At 39.1% G+C, this 24,011-nt stretch overlaps 1 protein-coding gene and 1 non-coding gene across 6 annotated transcripts in view; one reads left to right on the top strand and one right to left on the bottom strand.

Annotated features, from left to right (window-relative positions):
• Positions 1 to 24,011, top strand: part of DENND6A (DENN domain containing 6A) — a 135,549-nt gene that overhangs the window by 33,168 nt on the left and 78,370 nt on the right. For 2 of the 5 annotated variants that reach the window (XM_058288181.2, XM_071212114.1), the window contains exons 2-4: positions 18,398 to 18,436; positions 18,537 to 18,579; positions 19,345 to 19,438. In XM_058288181.2, the coding sequence (XP_058144164.1) occupies positions 19,366 to 19,438 (73 nt within the window). In that variant the 5' untranslated portion in view covers positions 18,398 to 18,436; positions 18,537 to 18,579; positions 19,345 to 19,365. Of the gene's footprint in view, positions 1 to 8,464; positions 8,545 to 18,397; positions 18,437 to 18,536; positions 18,580 to 19,344; positions 19,439 to 24,011 lie in introns of all 5 variants that reach the window. The other 3 variants (XM_058288179.1, XM_058288180.1, XM_071212113.1) reach the window with 2 other exon arrangements.
• Positions 17,379 to 17,485, bottom strand: LOC111762370 (U6 spliceosomal RNA). The gene has a single exon (XR_002795495.1). It is a non-coding gene; the product is annotated as a U6 spliceosomal RNA (small nuclear RNA).

The raw sequence follows: 24,011 nt of genomic DNA, 5'->3' as shown, positions 1-24,011 counted from the left end.
GCTATGAACATTGGTATGCATCACTGTTCGCTGATGACATGATCCTATATCTATAAAATCCTGAAAAATCTACAACAAAGCTACTGGAATTAATAGACAATTTCAGGAAAGTAGCAGATACAAGGTTAATATGCAAAAATCAGTAGTGTTTCTATACATTGCTGATGTGCAAACTGAGAAGGAAATCAGAAAAAAATTTCCATTTATAATAGCGACTAAAATAATCAAATATTTAGGAATAAACTTAACCAAGACTTTAAGGACCTGTATGCAGAGAAGTACAAAACGTTGCTAAAAGAAACTGAAGAAGACTTAAATAAATAGGACATTACATGTTCTCATGGATTGGAAGACTAAATACTGTTAAGATAGCAATTTTACCCAAACTGATTTACACATTCAATGCAATCCCAATAAAAATCCAAATGGCCTTTTTTGCAGAAATTGAAAAGCCAGTAACAAATTTATTTGGAAGGATAAGGGGTCCCGAATACCAAAAATGTCTTAAAAAAGAACAAAGTTGGAGTACTCTCACTTCCTAACTTTAAAATATATTACTTAGCTACTGTGGTAAAAACAGCATGGTACTGGCATAAGCCAGACAGATTGACCAATGGAACCGAATCAAGTACTCAGAAATTGACCCTCACATCTACAGTCAAGTGGTTTTTGTCAAGGCTGTTAAGCCCATCTGTCTGGTCCAGAACAGTCTATTTAACAAATGATGCTGGGAGAATTGGATAGCTATATCCAAAAGAAAGAAAGACCCTTATCTCACACCTTAAAAATTAACTCAAAATGGATTAAGGACTTAAATATAGAAACAACAACTGTAAAACTCCGAGAAGAAAATGTAGGAAAACATCGTCAAGATCTTCTGGCAGTGTTCTTAACAAGGGGTCTGTGAGCTTGAAATAAAATTATTCTTGGCAAGTGTTAGTGGGGTGGATGTATTTGTTAAATAATATACAGTATAGCATGGGATTAGTAAGGAGATTGTGCTTTCACCTGACTGGCAAAGGTTAAGAACCCCTGGTTTAAAGGGTGAAAAGGCTGCCAACCCAATGGGGGAAAATATTTGGAAATCATATCTGATAAGGGTTTAATATCCATGATACATAAAGGGGTACTCCAACTCAATAAAAAAAGTATCTGATTAAAAAATGGAGAAAAGACTTGAATAGACATTTGTCCAAAGAAAAACAATTGGCAAAAAAACACGTGTGAAAATATTCAACATCACTAGTGAGTAGGGAAGCTATCATTTCACGTCTTTTAGACTAACCCCTATTAAAAATAAGTTTGGAAAAATACAAGTGTTGGAGAGGACATGGCGAGTTAGGAGTGTTTATTCACTGTTAGTGGGAATATAGAATTGTACAGCCACTGTGGAGGACTCTTTGGTAGTTCCTAAGGAAGTTGAATACAGACTTGCCTTGTGACTTGGCAATACCACTACTGGGTATATGCCCAGGAGAACTGAGAGCAGTGACATGAACAGACATCTGCAATACCAGTGCTTATAATGGTATTATTCACAGTTGCCAAAACTTGGAAACAACATTGGCATCTATTAACTGATGAATGAATAAACAAATTGTGATAGCAGCTGTAAGAAGAAATGATGTTGTGAAGCATATGATAATGTGGATGAACCTGGAGGACACTTTGTTGCATGACGTAAGCCAGATACAAAAGGACAAATACTGTATGATTGCATTATTATGAACTAACGATATTGTGTAACTCCTGGAATTAATAATTAGAATACAGGTCACCAGAAAATAGAATGAGGCTAGAGAATGGAAAGCTGAGGGTTAATCTGAAGAATTGGTAAAATGGTTGTTGGTATATCTTTGGAAGGGAATAGAATTGATGAAAGCACATCACAGTGTTTGTAACTAGCAGAGCTATTATATGGGTATGATAATTTTTGATAAGGAAAGTCTAAGGACATGTATATTACTAGAATGAAAGCTAAAAAATGTAACTTGCCATTGTATAACATAGTGAAACCATGTATGAAATAACGAATATGGGTAATATTGCATATATAAGACTTTTTACAAATTATAAACACAACTAAACTAGAGAGATGGAAACAGAATAGTAGCAGTGTACTGCAGGGGAAGTATAGAGAGTTTTTTTTTTTTTAGTAGTAGTAGTAGTAGTAGTAGTAGTAGTAGTATTGGAATAATGAAAATGTTGTAATAATGATTGAAGTAGTAAATCCACAACTATGTGGTTGTATACTTTGGATAGATTTATGCTGTAATATGTATCATAAAAATTGATTTGTTAAGAAAAATAAGCCAACCCATAGCTGGTAATTTGTATTGGTAGTCTTGTGGTAGTCTTGTGGTAGTCTAAGACATATGGTAATACTATGTTTACCTTTTTGAGAAAATGCCAAAGTGTTTTCCAAAGCTGTTTCACCATTTTATAATTCTACCAGAAAGGTATATTGATTCCAGTTTCTCCACATCCTCCCCAATCCTTGTTATGTCTTTTTTGATTATAGCCATCCTAATGGATTTGAAGTGGTATCTCATCATGATTTTAATTTGCCTTTCCCTAATGACTAACGATATTTAGCATCTTTTCTTGTAGTTATTGACCATTTGTATACTTTTGTATAACTGTGTACTCATTTTTTATTTGGGTCATTTTACTTTTTATTCTTGTGTTGTAAGAGTTTTATACATAGTCTAGATGCTAGACCCTTATTGTATGTTTTTTTTTTTTTAATTATTTATTTATTTTTAAAAATTACATTAAAAAAATATGAGGTCCCATTCAACCCCACCGCCCCCACCCCCCACTCCCCCCACAGCAACACTCTCTCCCATCATCGTGACACATCCATTGCACTTGGTAAGTACACCTCTGAGCATCACTGCACCCCATAGTCAATGGTCCACATCATAGCCCACACTCTCCCACGTTCCATCCAGTGGGCCCTGGGGGGATCTACAATGTCCCGTAATTGTCCGTGAAGCACCACCCAGGACAACTCCACGTCCCGAAAACACCTCCACATCTCATCTCTTCCTCCCATTCCCCAAACCCAGCAGCCACCATGGCTACCCTTCCCACACCCATTCCACATTTTCTCTGTGGACATTGGATTGGTTGTGTCCATTGCACATCTATGTCAAGTGGGGGCTTAGATTCCACATGGATACTGGATGCAATCCTCCTGTTTTCAGTTGCAGACACTCTAGGCTCCATGGTGTGGTAGTTGACCTTCTTCAACTCGATGTTATCTGAGTGGGGTAAGTCCAATAAATCAAAGTGTAGGAGCTGAAGTCTGTTGAGGCTCTGGGCCTGGGTGTCATATTATCAGTCCAGAGATTCAAATCCCCTAAATATATCTAAAACCCCAGCACCAACTACATCCATTAAAGTAGCATGCAAGTCTTGTGAAAAGAGATCCCCTCTGAGTCCAATTCCATCACGCAGAAACACCAGCTCCAAAGAAGGGCCATCTGCCATGGCAGTGAACCCCATCTGCCATGACCATAGAACCCGTGGGTCTCTTTTTTTTTTTTTTAATTTTTTTATTTTTTATTGACTTTGTAATAATATTACATTAAAAATATATATGTGAGGTCCCATTCAACCCCATCCCCCCACCCCCCCTCTCCCCCCCCCAACAACACTCGTTCCCATCATCATGACACATCCATTGGATTTGGTAAGTACATCTTTGGGCACCTCTGCACCTCATATACATTGGTTCACATCATAGCCCATACTCTCCTCCATTCCATCCAGTGGGCCCTGTGAGGATTTACAATGTCCGGTGATTGCCTCTGAAGTACCATCCAGGGCAGCTCCATGTCCCAAAGACACCTCCACCTCTCATCTCTTCCTGCCTTTTCCCATACCCTTCGTCCACTATGTCCACTTTTCCCATTCCAATGCCACCTCTTCTATGTGGACATTGGATTGGTTGTGTCCATTGCACCTCTATGTCAAGAGGAGGGTCAGATTCCACCTGGATGCTGGATGCAATCCTCCCATTTTCAGTTGTAATCACTCTAGGCTCCATGGTGTGGTGGTTGTCCTTCTTCAACTCCATCTTAGCTGAGTGTGGTAAGTCCAATAAATCAGATTGTAGGTGCTGGAGTCTGTTGAGGCTCAGGATCTGGCTATCACATTGTCAGTCCAGAGATTCAAATCCCCTAAATATATCTTAAACCCCAACATTAACTGCACCTCCAGCACATTGGCATGAAAGTCTTATGAAGGGAGATCCCATCTGAGTCCAGATTCATCACACATAAACACCATTTCCAAAGAGGGGCCATCTGCCCTGGTAGTTAACCCCATCGACCATGACCATAACTCCCGTGGGTCTCTTTAGCCCTCAAAGGAACCAATATCTGGGGGTTGTATCTGCTTTATCTGTCTCTCTGACTCTGCTCAGTTGTGCATGAGGGCAAACCTTCTGCCAGCCTCCAGACTCTTTTTTAGAAACTCGTAGCCATATAAACTCATTTCTCCTTTCCATTTCCCCCTTACTTTAGGTCAAACAGCATTTTAAAGTCATGGTATTTTATGTAGACATGGATATTCTGCTGATCCGCATTGAAACTTCCGTATAAGGTCATTTTCCAGTTGCATCATCAGTTGGTAGTTGATAGTGGTCCCTCGTTGCCAGGGAGGCTCATCCCCGGGTGTCATGTCCCACGCTGGGGGGAAGGCATTGCATTTACATGCTGAGTTTGGCTTCGAGACTGGCCACATTTGAGTAACATGAAGGCCGACAGGAGGAAATTCCCAGGCACAAAGTTGTTCTAGGCCTTGTTCTTATTTTGGGTTTATCAGCTCACAAGCATAGTCATTAGCATCAGGGGCTCACTGTTGAACCCTCACTCCCTCCCGGTCCCCGCCACTGTACCTGGGAGACTGTCGCTGCTCCCCTAGGGACCACGACAGAGCACCACTGGCCAGGAACCCAGTACCCCCCCCTACTGTGGTTTTTAATTGTTGCCACTATGAGTATATCCAAACATTACCAGGCACCCTGGACATATGTTCTGTACAGCTCCCTGTCAGCCATATATCACCTGTCATTGGTACCCCATACCAGTATCCCTCCATTGCCATTGTTGAAACACTCTGTGATCCAGAACTCCCCGAAATTTGAAGCCCAATATAATTTCATGGTCCCTTACTAGGGAATGGCATATAGCGATGAGCTTAAAGGATAGATAAAGAACTTGGATAAAGTTAGATAAAGAACTTAGATAAAGAATGTTGACTTGAAAAAATTCCACATCCTATCTTTCCCCCCCCCCCCCAATTATTCAGCTTTTCTTCACAGGAGTCCTAGACCACAGCAATGTATATATATAATATACAGCACTCCCGTGGGTCTCTTTATTCCTCAAAAGAACCAATACCTGGGGTTGTATCTACTTTATCTGTCTCTCAGACTCTGCTCAGTTGTGCATAAGGGGATTCCTTCTGACAACCTCCAGACTCTCTTTTAGAGACTCATAGCCTTATATTCTCATTTCTCCTTTCCATTTCCCCCTTACATTAGGTCAAACAGCATTTTGAAGTCATGTTATTATATGTAGACAGGGATATTCTGCTGATCCGTGTTGAACCTTTAATTCAAGGTCCTTTTGTAGTTGCATCTTCAGCTGGTATGTGGTAGTGATCCCTCGGTGCCAGGGAGGCTCATCCCCGGGTGTCATGTCCCACGCTGTGGGGAATGCACTGCATCTACTTGCTGAGTTTGGCTGTGAGAGTGGCCACATTTGAGTAACATGAAGGCTGTCAGGAGGAAACTCCCAGGCACAGTGCTACTCTAGGCTGTATGTTTTATTTGCAGACATTTACTTCCATTCTTTGGGTTGTCTTTTCACTTTCTTGGTGGTGTTCTTTGAAGTAGAAATATTTTTAATTTTGTTGAAGTTCAATTTATTTACTTTTCCTTTGGGTGCTTGTGCTATTGGTGTCATATCTAAGAAACCGTTGCCTAATCCAAGGTCAGATGATTTACCCTTATGTTTTCTTCTAAGGATTTTATAGTTTTATCTCTTGCACTTAAGTAATTTATCCACTTTAAGTTAACTTTCTTATATGGTGTTAGATAGGGTTGTTAATTTTATAAAAACTTACTTTGAGATAATTTTTAACTTATGTAAGAGTTGTAAAAGTAATTTACTCACCTTCCCCAAAAATATTTTATATAAACACAGTACAGTGATCCAAACTAAGAAAATAACATTGCTACAATACTATTTATTACACAATAGAATTTATTTGTATTTCACCAGCTTTTTTACTAATGTCCATTTTCTATTCCAGGATCCAGTCTGTATTCCCACATTGTATTTAGATGTCACATCTCCATGGTTTTCTCTGAGGAATTATCTTCTTACAGTTCCTTAGTCTTTCTTTGTGTTTCATGACCAAAGCACTTAGGAAGAATAATGGTCAGTTATTTTGTAGTATGTCCCTCAAATTGGGGTTTTTCTTATGTGTTCTCATGGTGAGATTGAAGTTAGGTACTATTAGGAAGAATATCCCAGAGGTGCTTTGCCCTTCTCATTGAATCATAATCAGGGATACATGATGTCAGTATAACGTCGTCATAATACTGGCGACGTTAACCTTAATCACTGTGAAAATGATGTCTGCGCATTTTCTCCTCTGGAAAGTTATTAGCTTTCCCTTTGTAATTAATATTTGTTTTGCAAGGAATTCTTTGAGACTGTGTAGATACCTGTTTCTCAATCTTTTGCTTCCTAACTTGCGTATCCAGCAGTGAATCTTTCCTGCAGCAATTATTATTCTGCTTTTCTAATGGTGATTTTCTACTTAACTTACTTCTTCTACATTTATTGGAGTTCTTGTGCAAGAAAGAGTTGTCCTTTTTCCCTTATTTATTCAGTTATATATCTCTATCTGTATTTATCTGTATCCACACAGATATCTGTATGGACTCAAGGATATTTATTTTATTATTTGGGTTATAATCCAATACTATTGTAATTTATTTTGTAGAACAAATTGTCCCAGCTTTGGCCTTTGGGACCTCTTTTAGATTGGAACCTGTTTCCTTTGCATGTGCCCATATGTTTTAATTTTTTGAACACTTTCTAACTCCGTAAGATGCTCCAGGCTCATCTTGTAATTTCCTGGCCCAGCCCTGTAATCAACACTTCTCGAAGGAACCGTGATTCTTTTTATTGTAGAGTGATACATAGCAACCCAAATCTGGGTGCCAGGTGTACTCATGCTACTGGGTTGTCATTACTTCATTTTCCATGTTAAAAAGCCTTTTAGGGAAGTGATGTGGCTTAAGCACTTGGGCTTCTGTCTACCACATGGGAGGTCCTGGATACAGTTCCTGTTGCCTCCTAGAGAAGGCAAGCTGGCGTGACAGGCAGGTGCAGTGAGCTGACGAAACAAAATGACACAACAAATAGAGAAAAAGAGGAAAGACAATGAAAGACACAACAAACCAGGTAGCTGAGGTGGCTCAAGTGATTGAGTGCCTCTCTCCCACATGGGAGGTCCCAGATTTGGTTCCCAGTGCCTCTTAAAAAGATGAGCAGACATAGAGAGCACATAGCAAATGGACACAGAGCAGACAACAACCATAAACAATGGGAGGGGGGAATGAATAAATAGAACAAATCTTAAAAAAGCCTTTTAAAAGAGATATATTTAATATATCTCAAAATATTTTTCAGCCAATTTTTAAAAATTACACAAGATAAAACCTTTTGAGAAATGTAGAATTGTTTTTCGCATTTTAAACAATTTCTGTTTGCAATTTGGAATGCACTTCATTTCCCATATTGAGGATATAAGTTCTTATTGGCTTTAGAATTCATCCTTTTTTTTTTTTTTAAGACTTGATATTTATGTGTGAAATAATGTTTATGTAGGAGATCAAGACAGATATTTCTGGGGAAATTTAGTCTCTGTCAGGCCTGGAATGCAAAGTATGGGTGGGCAGAGGAAACAGGCATTGAAATCACAGGGTAATAGCTAGGTAGGTACCCATTCGCAGAACTGGGGTGCACAGCAAACATGAGTTTTGCCCATGTCCAGGTGATAGTATCTATAAGTTTACTGGTATTCATAATTTTCTTCCACTTGGGACCATGCTTATTTCCATACTGAGGTCAAAATATTAAAGGATACAGGGGCAGAATAGCAAATAGACATATCATTGAAAATTGTTTTGAAAATTCTGTATTATTTTCTGGGATATAATGTTTTTCTGAGGCATATTTTTCCTGCCATGATTGAAATATTTATGCCGTTTCATCATTTTTAGGCCTCATTATATCAAATAAACTTCTTCCTTAATTTATAATTTAGCCAACTTTCCCTTCTCCCTTATCTATTGTAACACAGGAGGTCTTAGCATAGATATCAGAACCAGGGTGACATTGGCTGATGCTCTCTGTCCCCCTTTGATGCCTCCCAGGAATGCCCGTGGCCTGGGTGATAGAGATGCCTGAACTTGAGCTGTGGAGAGAGGAAACTTCAAGTGAGAGGCGTCTCCAGGTACTGGGGCCAATCCATAGTATGATTAATTCTCATGTGGGTAATCAAGAGCTAACTGGTTAATATAACAGCAATTACCCAAATTTATATATAAACATTTTGTTTGTTTGACAAATTAAAGTATGTACATATATACTCTTCTAGTAACAGCATTAGTACTGTTCTAGTAACAGTGGAAATTTGTCCGGTAGTATGGGATACTTGGCCATGGTTAATTTTCTTTCTTTTTTTTAAACAATAGGGAATTTAATTGAGGTTTCAGCATTAAGTATGATTTTTTTCTAGTTTTTCTGATCTTAAATACAGTTTAGATATTTGGCTTGGCTAACTCTAGCATATGACTATCCAGCATATCTTTTTGAATACCATAATTTATTCCAAAATAAAAATAAAACACTAGGTAGTTCTAATTAAATTAATATTAAATGAAATTCTAATATACATTGATAGTCCAGGTTTTACAAGGCAGACTTGATAGGTTATTTACTTCATATATCCTTTTAGCTTACTACCCCTTAAATTAACATATACATATACTTATATGAGTACACACACATATTTTAGTTATTTAAAATAGATTTTTAACTAAACATAAAATAGATTTTTAATAAACATAGATTTTTAACTAAACATACCAGCATTTTTTTCTATGTTGCTGTGCTGGTGTTTTAAGCCATAGAATACAATGTTCAAAGGAACCAACCCCATTGATATTTTTGAATATTAAAAGATGATGCTTTGTATTTTTGCTCTTGAGGTGGTATTTTAATTGCACGAAATAAAATGTGAAGGACTCTAACATAGAACTCATTTTGCAGGCCACTAAATTTATCAAAATTATTCAGCTAAGTAAAGCTCCAGGGTAACTTAGTTGCAATGAGATTTCCAAAAAATATGACCAAATAGAGTGATTTTATTTTGATAACTTGCCATAGTAATGTTATAGGCTTATTTCTGCTCTAAATGTAAAAAGGTAAGGTTTAAGTCTCAGGGTGAGACCTAAATTGATGAATGGAACTAATCTGAGGGTATATCCACTGATGAATTTATTGTTCTAGGTGTGATGATACAGTGGTAAACAAAACTGACCAGGCTCTTGCCTTCATGAGTTGTGGAGACAGAGATTAAATAATCACACAAATAAGTCTGTAGTTAAAATAGTATTTTGTCCTACAGATAAAAAGTTGGTTGCTGGAGACAGCCTAACATGGGAACCCAGTTTAGGCGGGCATGTTTGCACATGTCTATGTAAGAGAGAGTGTGCACATATGCGTGTGGTAGATTGAACCTGAGAATGTTGTTAACTGCTAATACCTGAATCATCCTTTGGAATAAGCAGGGGAATAGCTCTCCACACTCACTCATGGAATATACCCCTTGGTAGACAGAGCTAAAGATCAGTGAGCCAGGAGGAATGTGGGACAGGATGAGGCTGAAGAAGTAGGGAGAAGCAGGACTGCCTAGGACATTGTGGGCTCATTAAAGAAGTTGCTGTAGAGTTTTTAACCTTGAGTGAGTCAGAGGTGCAGGCTGGGAAGGAGATCGTTCAGCCACTGATGAGGAAGAGGTGCAAGAACTGAGGTGCAACACATTCAGCCGGCAGCAGCTGGGAGGGAGGGAGTGGAGGTATAGAGATGGAATAGAGCACTGAGCAGAATTATAGGCAGAAACTTGTGAGGAATAAGAATTTTAGAATAGCAGCAGTTGCAATAGCAGTGGACTGCTGATCTGGAAGGTATACCCTCATGCTGTGGAAGCAGAAACTGAGGTATGACCAGTTAGATGACTTCCTAAGAGGATGTATCCAGTTAGGACCAAAACCTGTTTCTCTTTCCTACCAGTATTTTCCATTGTGCCTCAGTGCCTCAAGGAGTTTAAAGATGCTGAGTTTTTATTCATTTATTTTTGCTCAAGGACAAGGTAATTGTGTAGGATGTGCTTCAAAGAAAATATTGAAGTGAAGAAAAGATGATGGGGCAAGCAGATGTGGCTCAAGTGATGAGGCCTCCACTTACCATATGGGAGGATCAGGGTTTGATCCCTGGGGCCTCCTGGTTAAAAAGAAGAAGAGAAAGTGTGCCTGTACGGCGAGCCAGTGCCCACATGGTGAGCCAAGTACACATGTAGTGAGCCAAGTGCCTGCGTGGAGATCCGAGTGCCCACATGGGTGCTTGTGCAATGAACCAAGTGCCCACATGGTGAGGCGAGTGCCCCTACAAGTGCTCGGGTGGCAAGCCTAGTGCCCCCATGAGTGCCAGCATGGTGAGCCAAGTGCCCACAGGAGTGCCCGCATGGTGAGCTAGTGCCCACGCAGTAAGCCAGTGCCGACATGGCGAGCTGAGTGTCCACGCAGTGAGCCAGTGCCCATGCAAGTGAGTCACGCAGCAAGATGATGACACAACAAAAGAGAGACAAAGGGGAGAGTCAAGGTGAAGTGCAGTAGAGACCAGGAACTGAGGTAGCACAATTGACAGGGAACCTCTTTCCATATCAGAGGTCCCCAGGATCAAATCCTGGGAAATCCTAGAGGAGAAAGACGAGAAGACAAAAAAAGAAAAAGAGAAATAGATACAGAAGATCACACAGCATATGAACACAGCAAAAACAGCGGAGATGGAGAGGGGAGGTGGAGGGGAAGAAAAAAATAAATCTTAAAAAAAATTGAATTTGTTGGATTGTACGGTGTGTGAATAAAATTGTTTAAAGAATTAAAAAAAAAAGATCAGAAAAACCTGAAGGTTTGGGTTATGATGGTAAAATGAGAAGTAACCACAACAACAGGAAAAGGAAAAATGCAATTTTTTTGTCTGTTGACTTCTTTTTTAAAACATTTATTTCTCCTTCCACCCTTGTTGTCTGCTTTCTGTGTCCATTTGCTGTGTGTTCTTCTGTGTCTGCTTGTCTTCTCTTTAGGTGGCACCAGGAACTGATCCTGGGACCTTCTGGAGAGGAAGAGAGGTGTGCAATCTCTTGTGCCACCTCAGCTCCCTGGTCTGCTGCATCTCTTATTGTCTCTCTCCTATGTCTCTTTTTGTTGTGTCACCTTGCTGCGCCAGCTCTCTGCTTGGGCCAGCACCCCACATGGGCGAGCACTCTGTGTGGGCCAGCTTACCTTCACCAGGAGGCTCTGGGAATGGAATCCTGATCTCCCGTATGATAGGCAGGAGCCCAGTCGCTTGAGCCACATCCGCTTCCCTCTGTTGCCTCCTGTGAAGGCAAACGGAAAAAAATCTACTTAATTATATTTCTTCGAAGATAGAAAGATGAAATTGTAGAATGTGTGCTTATGGTAACCATACCAGTATATCCTATTTTAAAATATTATATTGTCTTTACAAAAGCAATCCAAATGGACCATATATTTCAGTATTTGAGTCTAAACTATATACTCAGACTACATCTCTTATCCCCTAATTGTTGGAAAATATTTGCTCTTAAAATACATCCATTTTCAGTTTAGAAATTGGTCACCATTTTATGCCACCTTCAGGTCAGCTTAGTGTGGAGTTCTCTGTATGGGTCTGGAGAAATATACTTTTCAGAAGAAAATAGTAGCTATGTATTAAGGCATTTATTTATGTGGTGGGAATTCTCTTTGTGATAAACTGAACAGATGTCTTTGTTAAAATTAGAATATATTCTATGAAGCTATATTGATGCTGGGAAAAAAGTGCTAGGAGAAATGATTCTAAGACTATTGAAAGAACTTGGTGTTTAGTCTAAGTAGGTTATGACAGAAAGTCCTTTTCTTTTAGGGTCACTTCATTTAGAAATGGCTAAATGAGGTGCTGTCAGCTGTTTTAATGAGATATTACGATAAGTAATTGATTTTGATAAAAATGACAGAAAAGTTCATTTAGTTAGGTTGGAAGGTAAATAAGGCATAGCGGTTTACAAAGAGAAGGATGTAATTAATCTCTATCAAATGCCTCTGCTTAGAGTCAGAGAAGGGTTATAGCTGATAGGGTAAAGGTTCATACTTCTATCATTGCAACCACATGCAAAGCCAGGAAGAATGTTCAAGATCTGGAGGATTAAGAGTTAGCAGTACCTTTTGCCACCAAGGAAAAAAAATCAACCACAATTCTTTCTTAAAAGTAACAGAAACTTAGCCCAAATGTAAGAAAAAGTATTTATTGGTTCATATTACTGAAAAGTCCACAGGTAGGCCTGACCTGACCTTTTGGGCATAGCTGAGTTTTGTAGCTTAAATAATGCAGTAAGGACTTGTTTTCTCTCCATCTTTCTGCCCTGTCTTTTACTATTTAGGATTGATTCTCAAGTTAAAATGGTGGTCCCTGATTCCTCTGAGCATTCTCATTCTGGGGATAAGATGACTATCAGCTCCAGGTTTTCATCTCTTTAGATGTACAGAGGGTTTTCCTATTTTAGCATTCCTAGTGAGGATCACTTTGCATTGCTTTACCTCTTATAGGGGTATTTGCCATCTGAGAAACCAGGAGGATGGGAAAATGCTGGCTGATTGGCTTATGTCTAGGTCATGTGCACAAACCTGGGGCTGAGTGTTAGAGTGTGGGAGCTCATCTGAGTAACTTGGACTAAGAGTTGAGGATGGGTTCACTTCTGCTGGGGGTTTAAGGAAAAAAGAGGGAAGGAGTAAATTTTCAAATAAAAATTGGGTGCCGTTAAAGCTGGAAGAAAAGAGGTATTGGATGTTGGTGAGGCAACCTAATGTCTTCTATAGTATGCAGTGTTGTTGGGAATAAAGACTTATACTTAAGAATTGGAATTTATAAAAGTAAAAAATAAGATTGGTTTAGATTCAAGACTTCAAGTGAAAGTAGAAATTAAGTAGCTGATCTGACATCTTTAAGATTTGCTCAGTTGTGGGAAGAGGAGAGAGATGCCTATGGTTGGCAGCTGGACACTGGGTAAAGCGGAATTTTAGAGAATGCTAAAGTCAGGACGGATTAAAAACAGTACTGGCAAGTTAGTTCTTACTGGGGCAAGGAGATGGTAGCCTGCCACAGAAGGGGTAGTTTTATTTGGGAATCACCTAATAGAAATGAAATAGAAGAGAGAGAATACCAAAAGAATGAGTGGAAAAGTGGAAAGAAAATTAAGTTAGTAGGTCAACTGTTAATGAAATCTCATTTCCCAAAAGAAATGAAGTTGGGTAGGGGGATGTAGCATCTAAACTGAGATATGTAGAGGGCGGCGGACTTGGCCCAGTATTTGGGCGTCCGTCTACCACATGGGAGGTCCACAGTTCAAACCCTCCTTGACCCGTGTGGAGCTGGCCCATCAGCAGAGCTGATGTGCGCAAGGAGTACCCTGCCACGCAGGGGTGTCCCCGTGTAGGGGAGCCCCACGCGCAAGGAGTGCGCCCCGTAAGGAGAACCGCCCAGCGTGACAGAAAGTGCAGCCTGCCCAGGAATGGCGCTGCACACACAGAGAGCTGACGCAGCAAGATGACACAATAAAAAGAAACAGATTCCCGTGCCGCTGACAACAACAGAAGCTGACAAAGAAGACGCAGCAAATAGACACAGAGAACAGACAACCGGGATGGGGGGAGAAGGGGAGAGAAATAAATAAAAATAAAACTTAAAAATAAATAAATAAACTGAGATATGTAGAAAGAAATTGATAATCAAAAGAGAGGAGGAAAAGGCATTTGGAGAAAACTTGAATTGCTTTAAGTCGTGTCTATCTGTGTACCATCAATTCATAAAGAGGAAACATTGGAACTCTGATGGATTCATAATTGCATGGGTATTGGTTATTGTTAAAACTAATATGGGTTAGGATTGATGTGAGATGAGTGTAAAATGATATGGAATGTGACTAACAGGTGGAAGGAGTTGTTAAAACTTAACAGTGGAGCATCACATATTAGTGGGAAATAGTTTTTCTCTTTGTTTGGAGCAAGTAGGGTTGGGGAAATTGGAAGTTTGACAGAAAAATCCAGTTTGAGTTCTTGTTCAGAATAAATGAAGAAAAAGCCAACACGATATTGGAAGAAAATATGCAAAAGTTTAAATTGCTGTTGTTTTCCACAATTCAGTCACTCTTTATCTCTTATTTGGGTTATTTTTATAATATTTCAATTTAATTGGACTCTGTCCTTTCCCCCTACCCCCCTTTTTATTTTACTTAGCCATGTCTTAACTAGTAGTATCCATGATGTCTTTGTGTTGAATGTTAGGTATTTTTTTACTAAAACACAGTAAAGTAAGTACATATAACTATTTAAACTTTTAAAAGTCTTTTTTACCGTATATCTCTCCTGGCATATGTGCTATACTTTTAGAAGAGAAGGATTTAACTGAAATTAGGGAAGGACTTTCTAAGAGTAAGAATAGGAAAAGAAATCACAAAATGAAAAAAGTCTGTAGGTTTCGCTACATACAAATTTAGAGGTTCTATCCAAATGACAAAACTAAGCTAACAACTGTCTACTGGGAATTTACAAAGTTTCAGAATTCTGAGTCATAATGCCTGGTTTATAGGGAAGAGAAAATTTTATATGTTTTGGGGGCCTTATTCAGCCTCAGTCGGCCCCTTGGCACCACCTATTTGAGTCACTGGTCTATGATAATTGATGCTGTGAGGGAGGAACATTAGAGCCAATTCCAGATGATGTCTACTGTGCAATGTATAGGGCCAGTCAGTCAATAAGTATTGGAGACCTACTTTCCTTCACTTTGATAAATTTATTATTCACTTACTGAGAAAGTCAGATAACCTGCGAATACAAAGCAGAGTAAGTAGAGACTGTAATGATTTTGGCTTCATTCTCTACTCCAAGAATGATGGATGGTTTTCATGTAACAGCTCTGTAGCTCCTTGCCATGGTCCTGAATTGAGAAAGATTATGTAGCACATCCTGTTTAGTTTATAGGGCTGCAATTGTATGTTGTTGTTGTTTTTTAAGATTTATTTATTTTTCTCCCTTTCTCCCCCCCCCGCCCCGCCCCAGTTGTCTGTTCTCTGTGTCTGTTTGCTGCATGTTCCTTGTCCACTTCTGTTGCCATAAGTGGCACGGGAATCTGTGTTTCCTTCTGTTGTTGTTGTTGCTGTCATCTTGTTGTATCAGCTCTCTGTGTGTGTGGTGCCACTCCTGGGCAGGCTGAACTTTCCTTCACACTGGGCGGCTCTCCTTACGGGGCGCGCTACTTGTGCGTGGGGCTCCCCTGCACGGGGACACCCCTGCGTGGCACGGCACTCCTTGCGCGTGTCAGCACTGCGCATGGGCCAGCTGCAAACGGGTCAAGGATGCCCGGGGTTTGAACCGTGAACCTCCCATGTGGTAGATGGATGCCCTAACCGCTGGACCAAGTCCGCTTCCCAATTGTATGTTGATGATTGCATGAGTGGGGTGGGGAAGAGTGGCTCAGAGTCCTTGGAATCAGACAGATCTAAATTTTAAGTGCTAGTTCTGGAATTTACTAGTTGAATACATTTTGGGAGAGTTATTTAACCAATGTGAATTGGTCCCCTCCTCCATAAAGACGGGGAAAATTGGCGAAGTTGTGAAAATTATAGTACTGGAGAAGATGCTCATTAAATATTTTCCTCATCTATTTTCTTAGTTTGCTTACCTGTAAAATGGGATACCGCTACTAGTCTTGTCTATCTCACAGGTATTGTGAAAAGTAAGTGAGATAAGTATGTGAAACCACTTTGATATGGTTCATGTGATGTTACAGTATGTTGTTTCTGGAAATGGAAGATTTTGGGCAGCTCTGGGAAACGGAAGAACTCATGGATCTTCCCAAGAAATAGAAAGTCATGGACACCCACATTAGCACCTACCATTAATATGATCTAGCTACTCACTGTGTTCCTGACTTCTCTTCTTCTATGTTAGCAGTAGTTAGCTATCCTGCTGCCCTAATCTCATTTCCTCTTTTTTTTTTTTTTAAATTATTTATTTATTTTAAAAAATTACATTAAAAAAATATGAGGTCCCATTCAACCCCACCGCCCCCACCCCCCACTCCCCCCACAGCAACACTCTCTCCCATCATCGTGACACATCCATTGCACCTGGTAAGTACATCTCTGAGTATCACTGCACCCCTAGTCAATGGTCCACATCATAGCCCACACTCTCCCACGTTCCATCCAGTGGGCCCTGGGGGGATCTACAATGTCCCGTAATTGTCCATGAAGCACCACCCAGGACATCTCCTCATCCCGAAAACGCCTCCACATCTCATCTCTTCCTCCCATTCCCCAAACCCGGCAGCCACTATGGCTACCCTTCCCACACCCATTCCACATTTTCTCTGTGGACATTGGATTGGTTGTGTCCATTGCACATCTATGTCAAGTGGGGGCTTAGATTCCACATGGATACTGGATGCACTCCTCCTGCTTTCAGTTGTAGACACTCTAGGCTCCATGGTGTGGTGGTTGACCTTCTTCAACTCGATGTTATCTGAGTGGGGTAAGTCCAATAAATCAAAGTGTAGGAGCTGAAGTCTGTTGAGGCTCTGGGCCTGGGTGTCATATTATCAGTCCAGAGATTCAAATCCCCTAAATATATCTAAAACCCCAGCACCAACTACAATTCCATTAAAGTAGCATGCAAGTCTTGTGAAAAGAGATCCCCTCTGAGTCCAGTTCCATCACGCAGAAACACCAGCTCCAGAGAGGGGCCATCTGCCATAGCAGTGAACCCCATCTGCCATGATCATAGAACCCGTGGGTCTCTTTATTCCTCAAAAGAACCAATACCTGGGGTTGTATCTACTTTATCTGTCTCTCAGACTCTGCTCATTTGTGCATAAGGGCATTCCTTCTGACAACCTCCAGACTCTTTTTTAGAGACTCATAGCCTTATATTCTCATTTTTCCTTTCCATTAAAAATATGGAACGCTTCACAAATTTGTGTGTCATCCTTGCGCAGGGGCCATGCTAATCTTCTCTGTATCATTCCAATTTTAGTATATGTGCTGTCGAAGCGAGCACCTTTTTTTTTAAAAGATTTATTTTTATTTATTTCTGTCCCCTTCCCCCCCCCCCCCCAGTTGTCTGTTCTCTGTGTCTTTACTGCGTCTTCTTCTTTGTCCACTTCTGTTGTTGTCCGCAGCACGGGAATCTGTGTTTCTTTTTGTTACATCATCTTGTTGAGTCAGCTCTCTGTGTGTGTGGAACCATTCTTGGGCAGGCTGAACTTTCTTTTGCACTGGGCGGCTCTCCTTACGGGAGGCTCTCTGTGTGGGTCTCCCCTACTTGGGGGACACCCCTGTGTGGTACAGCGCTCCTTGTGTGCATCAGCACTGCGCGTGGGCCAGCTCCACACGGGTCAAGGAGGCCCGGAGTTTGAACTGCAGACCTCCCATGTGGTAGGCGGACTCCCTAACCACTGGGCCAAGTCCGCTTCCCCCCATTTCCTCTTAATGTTCCCAAGAGAAACTGATTGGGCCACTTGGGCACCAGTGTATTTTGGGGCAGAATTTTCATACCCAGCCACTTGTAAACACTTGGTTGTTTGACCTCTAGGTTGGGTACCGTTGGGTTTGATGTATATATTCTAGCACTTATTCTGGCAGTGGCTTCCCTGGCCTAGTCCTGCTTTCTTTGCAAGGGTTGTGGAGTAGGAATTTACCTTAGAAGGCAGCTCTGGTCACTGCAGGAATTAAACCAACCTTTCTAGGAAAATATATAATGACTATTTAAAGGAATTAGAGGGAATTAGGGTAGGCTTTTACCTAATGTAAATCCTACTCACTTCTCCCAGCCTCTCCTTGTTTTATTAATAAAGTTTGCAAACTAATTCTTAAACCTATTTGATAATCAGCTGTCTTTTAGAAGTACTACTAAGGTTTATAATATGTATCCAGTATATTTGTCTAACAAAATTTTACTCTTTTCTTGTAGGTAATTTATCCTCAGCATTCCAAACTTACTGATAAAGAAGTAAGTAATAGTATTGCTCTGTGCAGCCTAATGTTGTATTTCTGTTTGTTTTTATTGGTGTGTGTGTGTCAGTATATATAGCTTTTGTTTTCTTTTTCAGAAAACCAATATTTGCTATTTGTCTTTCCCAGATTCAAATTCAGGTAACTATTTTTCATGTGGTGTTTCTGTTGAGTTTTATACTAAGGATACTGATTATGCTCTTAATATGTGAAAATTTATTGAATACCTTATTAGAATGCAGATTCAATTTCAGTCCAACAGGTCAGTGATTTTGAGCCAGGTTTTATGGTAACTAGTTTCATTGTTGATTTTAGTGGGTTCAACTTTTAAATAACTGTTACAATATAATGAGATATAACATCAAGGAACAATCATTTTGTATTAATGAAGAGATTGAAAGTTAGTGATAATGGTATATTTGAGGGATTTATACTTAGTAGATTACTTTCAGTTCAGGATTTGGCAGCTTGCCAAGAACTCTGTACAAGCCATGAGATTAAAAAAAAGTGGTGAATCCAGTTATAAAGCATGACCATCAATTATTTGCAGTAGTTTATGTGAGCGAATATATATAAAGCACTTGGAATTGTACTTGGCCTATAGAAAACACCATATCAATATTTGCAATTATTTATTAATCTTTGTTTACTAGACTCTTTCAAACTCTCCCTTTGTGTGGTCCTAATTGTTGAAATCTTCTAGCTTATCTCTTGTGTTTTACTTTCAAAACAACTTTTCAGGCATACAGTGACCATTCAGCTTTTAGGACCACACACAGAAAGAACCCAGCCAATCAGAGACACTTTAGTTTCTTTTTCATTTGTGGTTGCTTCTAATATACTGTTAATTTAGTTCAGTTAATCTGATTTGGGATATTTGACATTTAAATTTTTTTCTTTTTTTAGTATTTTCTCCTTTCCTTATAAATGCTTCCAGAGTTTTTCCCTATACACTTGGAATTCAGCTTTTGTGAAATATGTAAAAGAAAAGTGATATTTGGTAAGTTAGCCTTTGAGAGATCCCAAGCAGGACCCTGTTCTGACATGGAATTATTAGAATCTTTCAGTATATTTTGCCTTTTAATGGGAATACTGATAAGAGAGTTCTTGTAGGTTCTTTGCTTCAGTTAACATTTTCTTTACAAATTCTACATGTGCATTTCTGAGTATAGTAAGTGTTGGGTTTGATTTTTAGGACTTAGAGTAAATTAAGTTGTATGGATTGCAAATGAACTGACTTTGTATGATTGGAGTTTTAGTGGAATATACTGTACACTCTTCTCTTTGAGATCATAGCTTGCTATTATGGCCCTCTCTCTTTTCACCTCTCCACATGGATATGAAGACTGAGAAGTTAATTTCACCATATTTGGATAGCCTTTTTAAAAATTTCTAGTTTTATAGTTAGTCTCTCCATACGTTCTTTTCTAGTTGGAAGATAAATGGAAGTATGTAAATCAGAATTTGTTCAATTTTGAACATAAAAATGACCTACAGATGTGTTGTAATGCCCTTTTTATAAGCTGCATGTCCAATGAAGTGTGTTTCTTTTTTTTTTAATTTATTAAAGTATATCACACATTCATAAACAATAAGTGTTTAGTAATAGTTGTGAGCGTACAAAACAAACATACTGAATATCACACAGGGACCTCATACCTCACCCTACCAACAATACCTTGCATTGTTGTGAAACATTTTTTACTAATGATGAAAGAGCATCCTCAAAATATTACTACCACATAGAGTATCTTACATTTGGTGCATTTTTCCCCCAACCTACCCTATTATTATTATTTTTTTTCATGTATAAATGAACATATATAAACGGTAACTATATAGTAAAAGTTGTGAACTTACAAAAGCAAACATGCAGGGGTCCCATACATTAACTCACTACCAACACCTTGCATTGTTGTGAGACATTTGTTAAAAATTATGAAAGAATATTGTCAAAATCTTACAACTAACTATAGTCCTTATCTTATTTGGCATATTTCCCCTCAACCCACCCTATTATTATTTTTTAATATCTTTTTATGACAGAAGTTGTAAACTTACAAAACAATCATGCACATGTGCAGAATTCCCATACAACCAGCCCTCTATCAACACACCACACCGTGGTGGAACATATATTGCGAATTATGAGATAATATCATTATACTATTACTAGGGCCATAATGTACGTTTGACACGCTTTTTCCGTACTCCGCCATTATCAACACAGTACATCTTTGGCTTAGATGCATGAATATTACATTATTACTGTTATCCACAGTCCACAGGTCACTTCAGTTTTATTTTTTACCGTGCTTATCCATATACCCATCACCCTACCATAGTGATGTACATCTGCTCTAGTTCACAACGGACACTCTTGCATCTGTACCATCAACCACAGTTCTTATCTACCTCTGGGTTTACTGTGTTCAGTCCCTAGGTTATTCTCTAGCTTTCTTTCAATTGGCATTTACATTCCTAGACTACCCTTTTCAGCCACATTCCAATTTATAAACCAGCTGTTACTCACTGTAGTGTGTTACTATCAACTCTACATTTCAAAGTGTGGTTCATTTTACCTGAAGTTTCATTGGTACTTACAAGTAAAATTGACAGAAGATCTTGAAAGCAAGTTTCTCCCCATCTTAACAGATATTAATCTAGATAGCCAAGTGACTGTGTGTTTTGTTTCACTATTCCCAGTTTTGACTAGTTTGTTTCTCTTATGTGTTTATTAAATAGAAATCGGTGTTACTGTGCAAACTTTGAAGTGGATTTAATTTTGCCCAAAGTAGCTTTTACTGCTGTGGAAGGAAATCCAGGCACAGTAGAGCAGTCCTCAGGAAAAAGTCATAATCAAGGTTTCCTTTTCAGGGTGTATACTGAAAAAAGTAAAACAACATTTTAGATTGTGTTATTGCCTATAAAGTTGAGGAATGCTTTTGAGATTTCCAGTGGAATGATATGTCATTGTCTCTCCTCCTTGCATCTCATGCCCCACATCCCTCATGACTAGAAAAAAACTTTTTTTTTTTGTTTATTTTTAGGTTTCAATTTCGTGTTTAATTTGATGACTTTTGTCTTTAGGACCATAAGTTTAAAATGTGCCTTTCTTCTTATATGTGTTTGTCAGATTTGTTTTCCTCATTTTTTTCCTTTAGCATCATCTTGATGTAGGTGTTCCTGAGGCTTAAGCTGTGGTAGATATTCAAGGACCTTTAATTGCTCTATTTTAAACATTTCCAGAGAGAAAGTTCATCATTAATAGAGTTTAAAATAATGATGAATGACTCCAAGGGAAAGATTAATCTTTGCTCTGGATGGACTTGACATGCAGACAGTATTTGTCTCAACAGGTTTCTCCTCTGTAAACTGCAGAGACGTCATCATATATTTTATCCTTCTCGGTGACTAAAACAGTGTTTCTCACACTATCTGTGTTGAAGGATCAGTTTGGGTTTTCTTATTTCCAATCTGTTATGCACCAGTACTTTTGTAAAATGCTATTTAAATGAGTTATTAGAAAAATGAAATGGGAGGAAATCCCTGAAGAAATGCAAAAGTACAAATTTTTCACAGCAATATCAAATTGCTATAAAAATTTCTACATGCTCACTCTCAATTTGTGTTTACTTGTTGTAGATGAGTAAAAGAGTTTGTAGATTGTCATCAGTCCATGGATTAGCCTTTGAGTAGCTCTGGTCTAAAGTACTGCTTCTCAACTCTTCCAACTTGACCACCCTCACCACAGGGAGAATCATTACATAAAACTGAGGGCTAATGGATGGCGCTAGCTCTCTTGAAGTCTTATTTCATCTTAGTCTTACATATTCTGATGCACTCTATAGCTGTGTTTGTGCTAATATAAAAGTAGACTTTAGAGTTGCCTGTTACTTTCACATAAAATATTTAAGCTTTTTTCCTTAAATCTTTGAGTGATATTTTTAATACAGGATGATGCCCTTTCTGTACCAGTCACTTTGCAGTCTTAGCTTGAGTTGCAGAGAGGAAGTTCGCAGATTCTCTATACTTTTGATAATTTTTTTTCTCTTCAGTTTTTATTTCTCTCATTCTTTTTTTTTTAAATCATGGAAACGTATACAAGATAAATCTTCCCTTCCCATGCATACCATTCAGTGGGATCAATTGCATTCACACTGTTGCAGTACTCTCACCATTACTAGACATTCCCTTTACCCAAACAGAAATCTGCACTTATTTTGTATTAACTCCCCATTGCCTCTGCCCCCCCATCCCTGGTAACCTGTACTCCACTTTTTCTCTCTATGAGTTTGCATAGTCTCTGATATATATATATATTTTTTTAAGATTTATTTATTTCTCTCCCCTTTCCCCCCCACCCTGGTTGTCTGTTCTCTGTGTCTATTTGCTGCGTCTTCTTTGTCCGTTTCTGTTGTTGTCAGCGGCATGGGAATCTGTGTTTCTTTTTGTTGCATCATCTTGTGTCAGCTCTCCGTGTGTGTGGTGCCATTCCTGGGCAGGCTTCACTTTTTTCATGCTGGGTGGCTCTCCTTATGGGATGCCCTCCTTGCGCGTGGGGCTCCCCTACACGGAGGACACCCCTGTGTAGCACGGCACTCCTTGCGCGCATCAGCACTGCACATGGGCCAGCTTCACACGGGTCAAGGAGGCCTGGAGTTTGAACCGCGGACCTCCCATGTGTGTAGGCGGACGCCCTAACCACTGGGCCAAATCCGCCACCTCTGCTATTTTCTTTGCAGTTTAACATCCCAAATCTGTTAGTTTTTTTTCTTTGAGACCAACTTCAGTAGCATGATCTGTTCCCCTACCTTTATGTAGTTCTTTTGAAAATTACAAATATGTATATTATGGCTTCCAAACGATTGATTTATCATTACATTTTATACATTTGCTTTTTAGATAGTGTAGGAAGTAAAAAGTGGAGTTATAAATAAAAAATACAATAGTACCGATATATATGTTTACTTATGCCATTATCTTTACCAGACATCTTTATCTCTTCATGCGGTTTCAGTCAATTGTCTGGTGTCCTTACCTTTCAATCTGCAGAACTCCCTTAAGCATTTTTTGGGGGCCTGTTACTACAGTCCTTCAACTTTTTTAAAAGCTTTGAGAAAGTATTTTTGCCAATTCCATTTGTTTAGGTCTTCTTCGATTTCTTTTAGCAGTGTTTTTTAGTTTTCTGAATATAAATCCTTTACATTCCTGGTTAAATTCTTTCCTACTGATTTTTGTCTGTTGATCTTGTGTCCAGACCCTTTACTGAACTCATTATTGTAGATATTTTGGAATTTTCTAAATATTAGATCGTGTCATCTGTGAATAGTGAGAGTTTTACTTCCTCTTTTCTAATTTGGATGATTTTTGTTTTTTTTTTCTTGCCTAACTGCTCTAGCTAGAACTTCCAGCACATTGTTGAATAATAACAGGGGTGACGGTGGGCATCCTTGTCTTGTTCCTGATCTTAGAAAGAAAGCTTTCAACCTCTCCCCACTTAGTACGATTTTGGCTATGGGATTTTCATAAATGCCCTTTATCATGTTGAGGAACTTTCCTTCTATACCTTC

Source organism: Dasypus novemcinctus, chromosome 26, assembly GCF_030445035.2.
Source record: "Dasypus novemcinctus isolate mDasNov1 chromosome 26, mDasNov1.1.hap2, whole genome shotgun sequence".
Classification (NCBI taxonomy): Eukaryota; Metazoa; Chordata; class Mammalia; order Cingulata; family Dasypodidae; genus Dasypus; species Dasypus novemcinctus.
The sequence above is the reverse complement of the archived record's forward strand: the minus strand, read 5'-3'. Positions and strand labels throughout refer to the sequence as shown.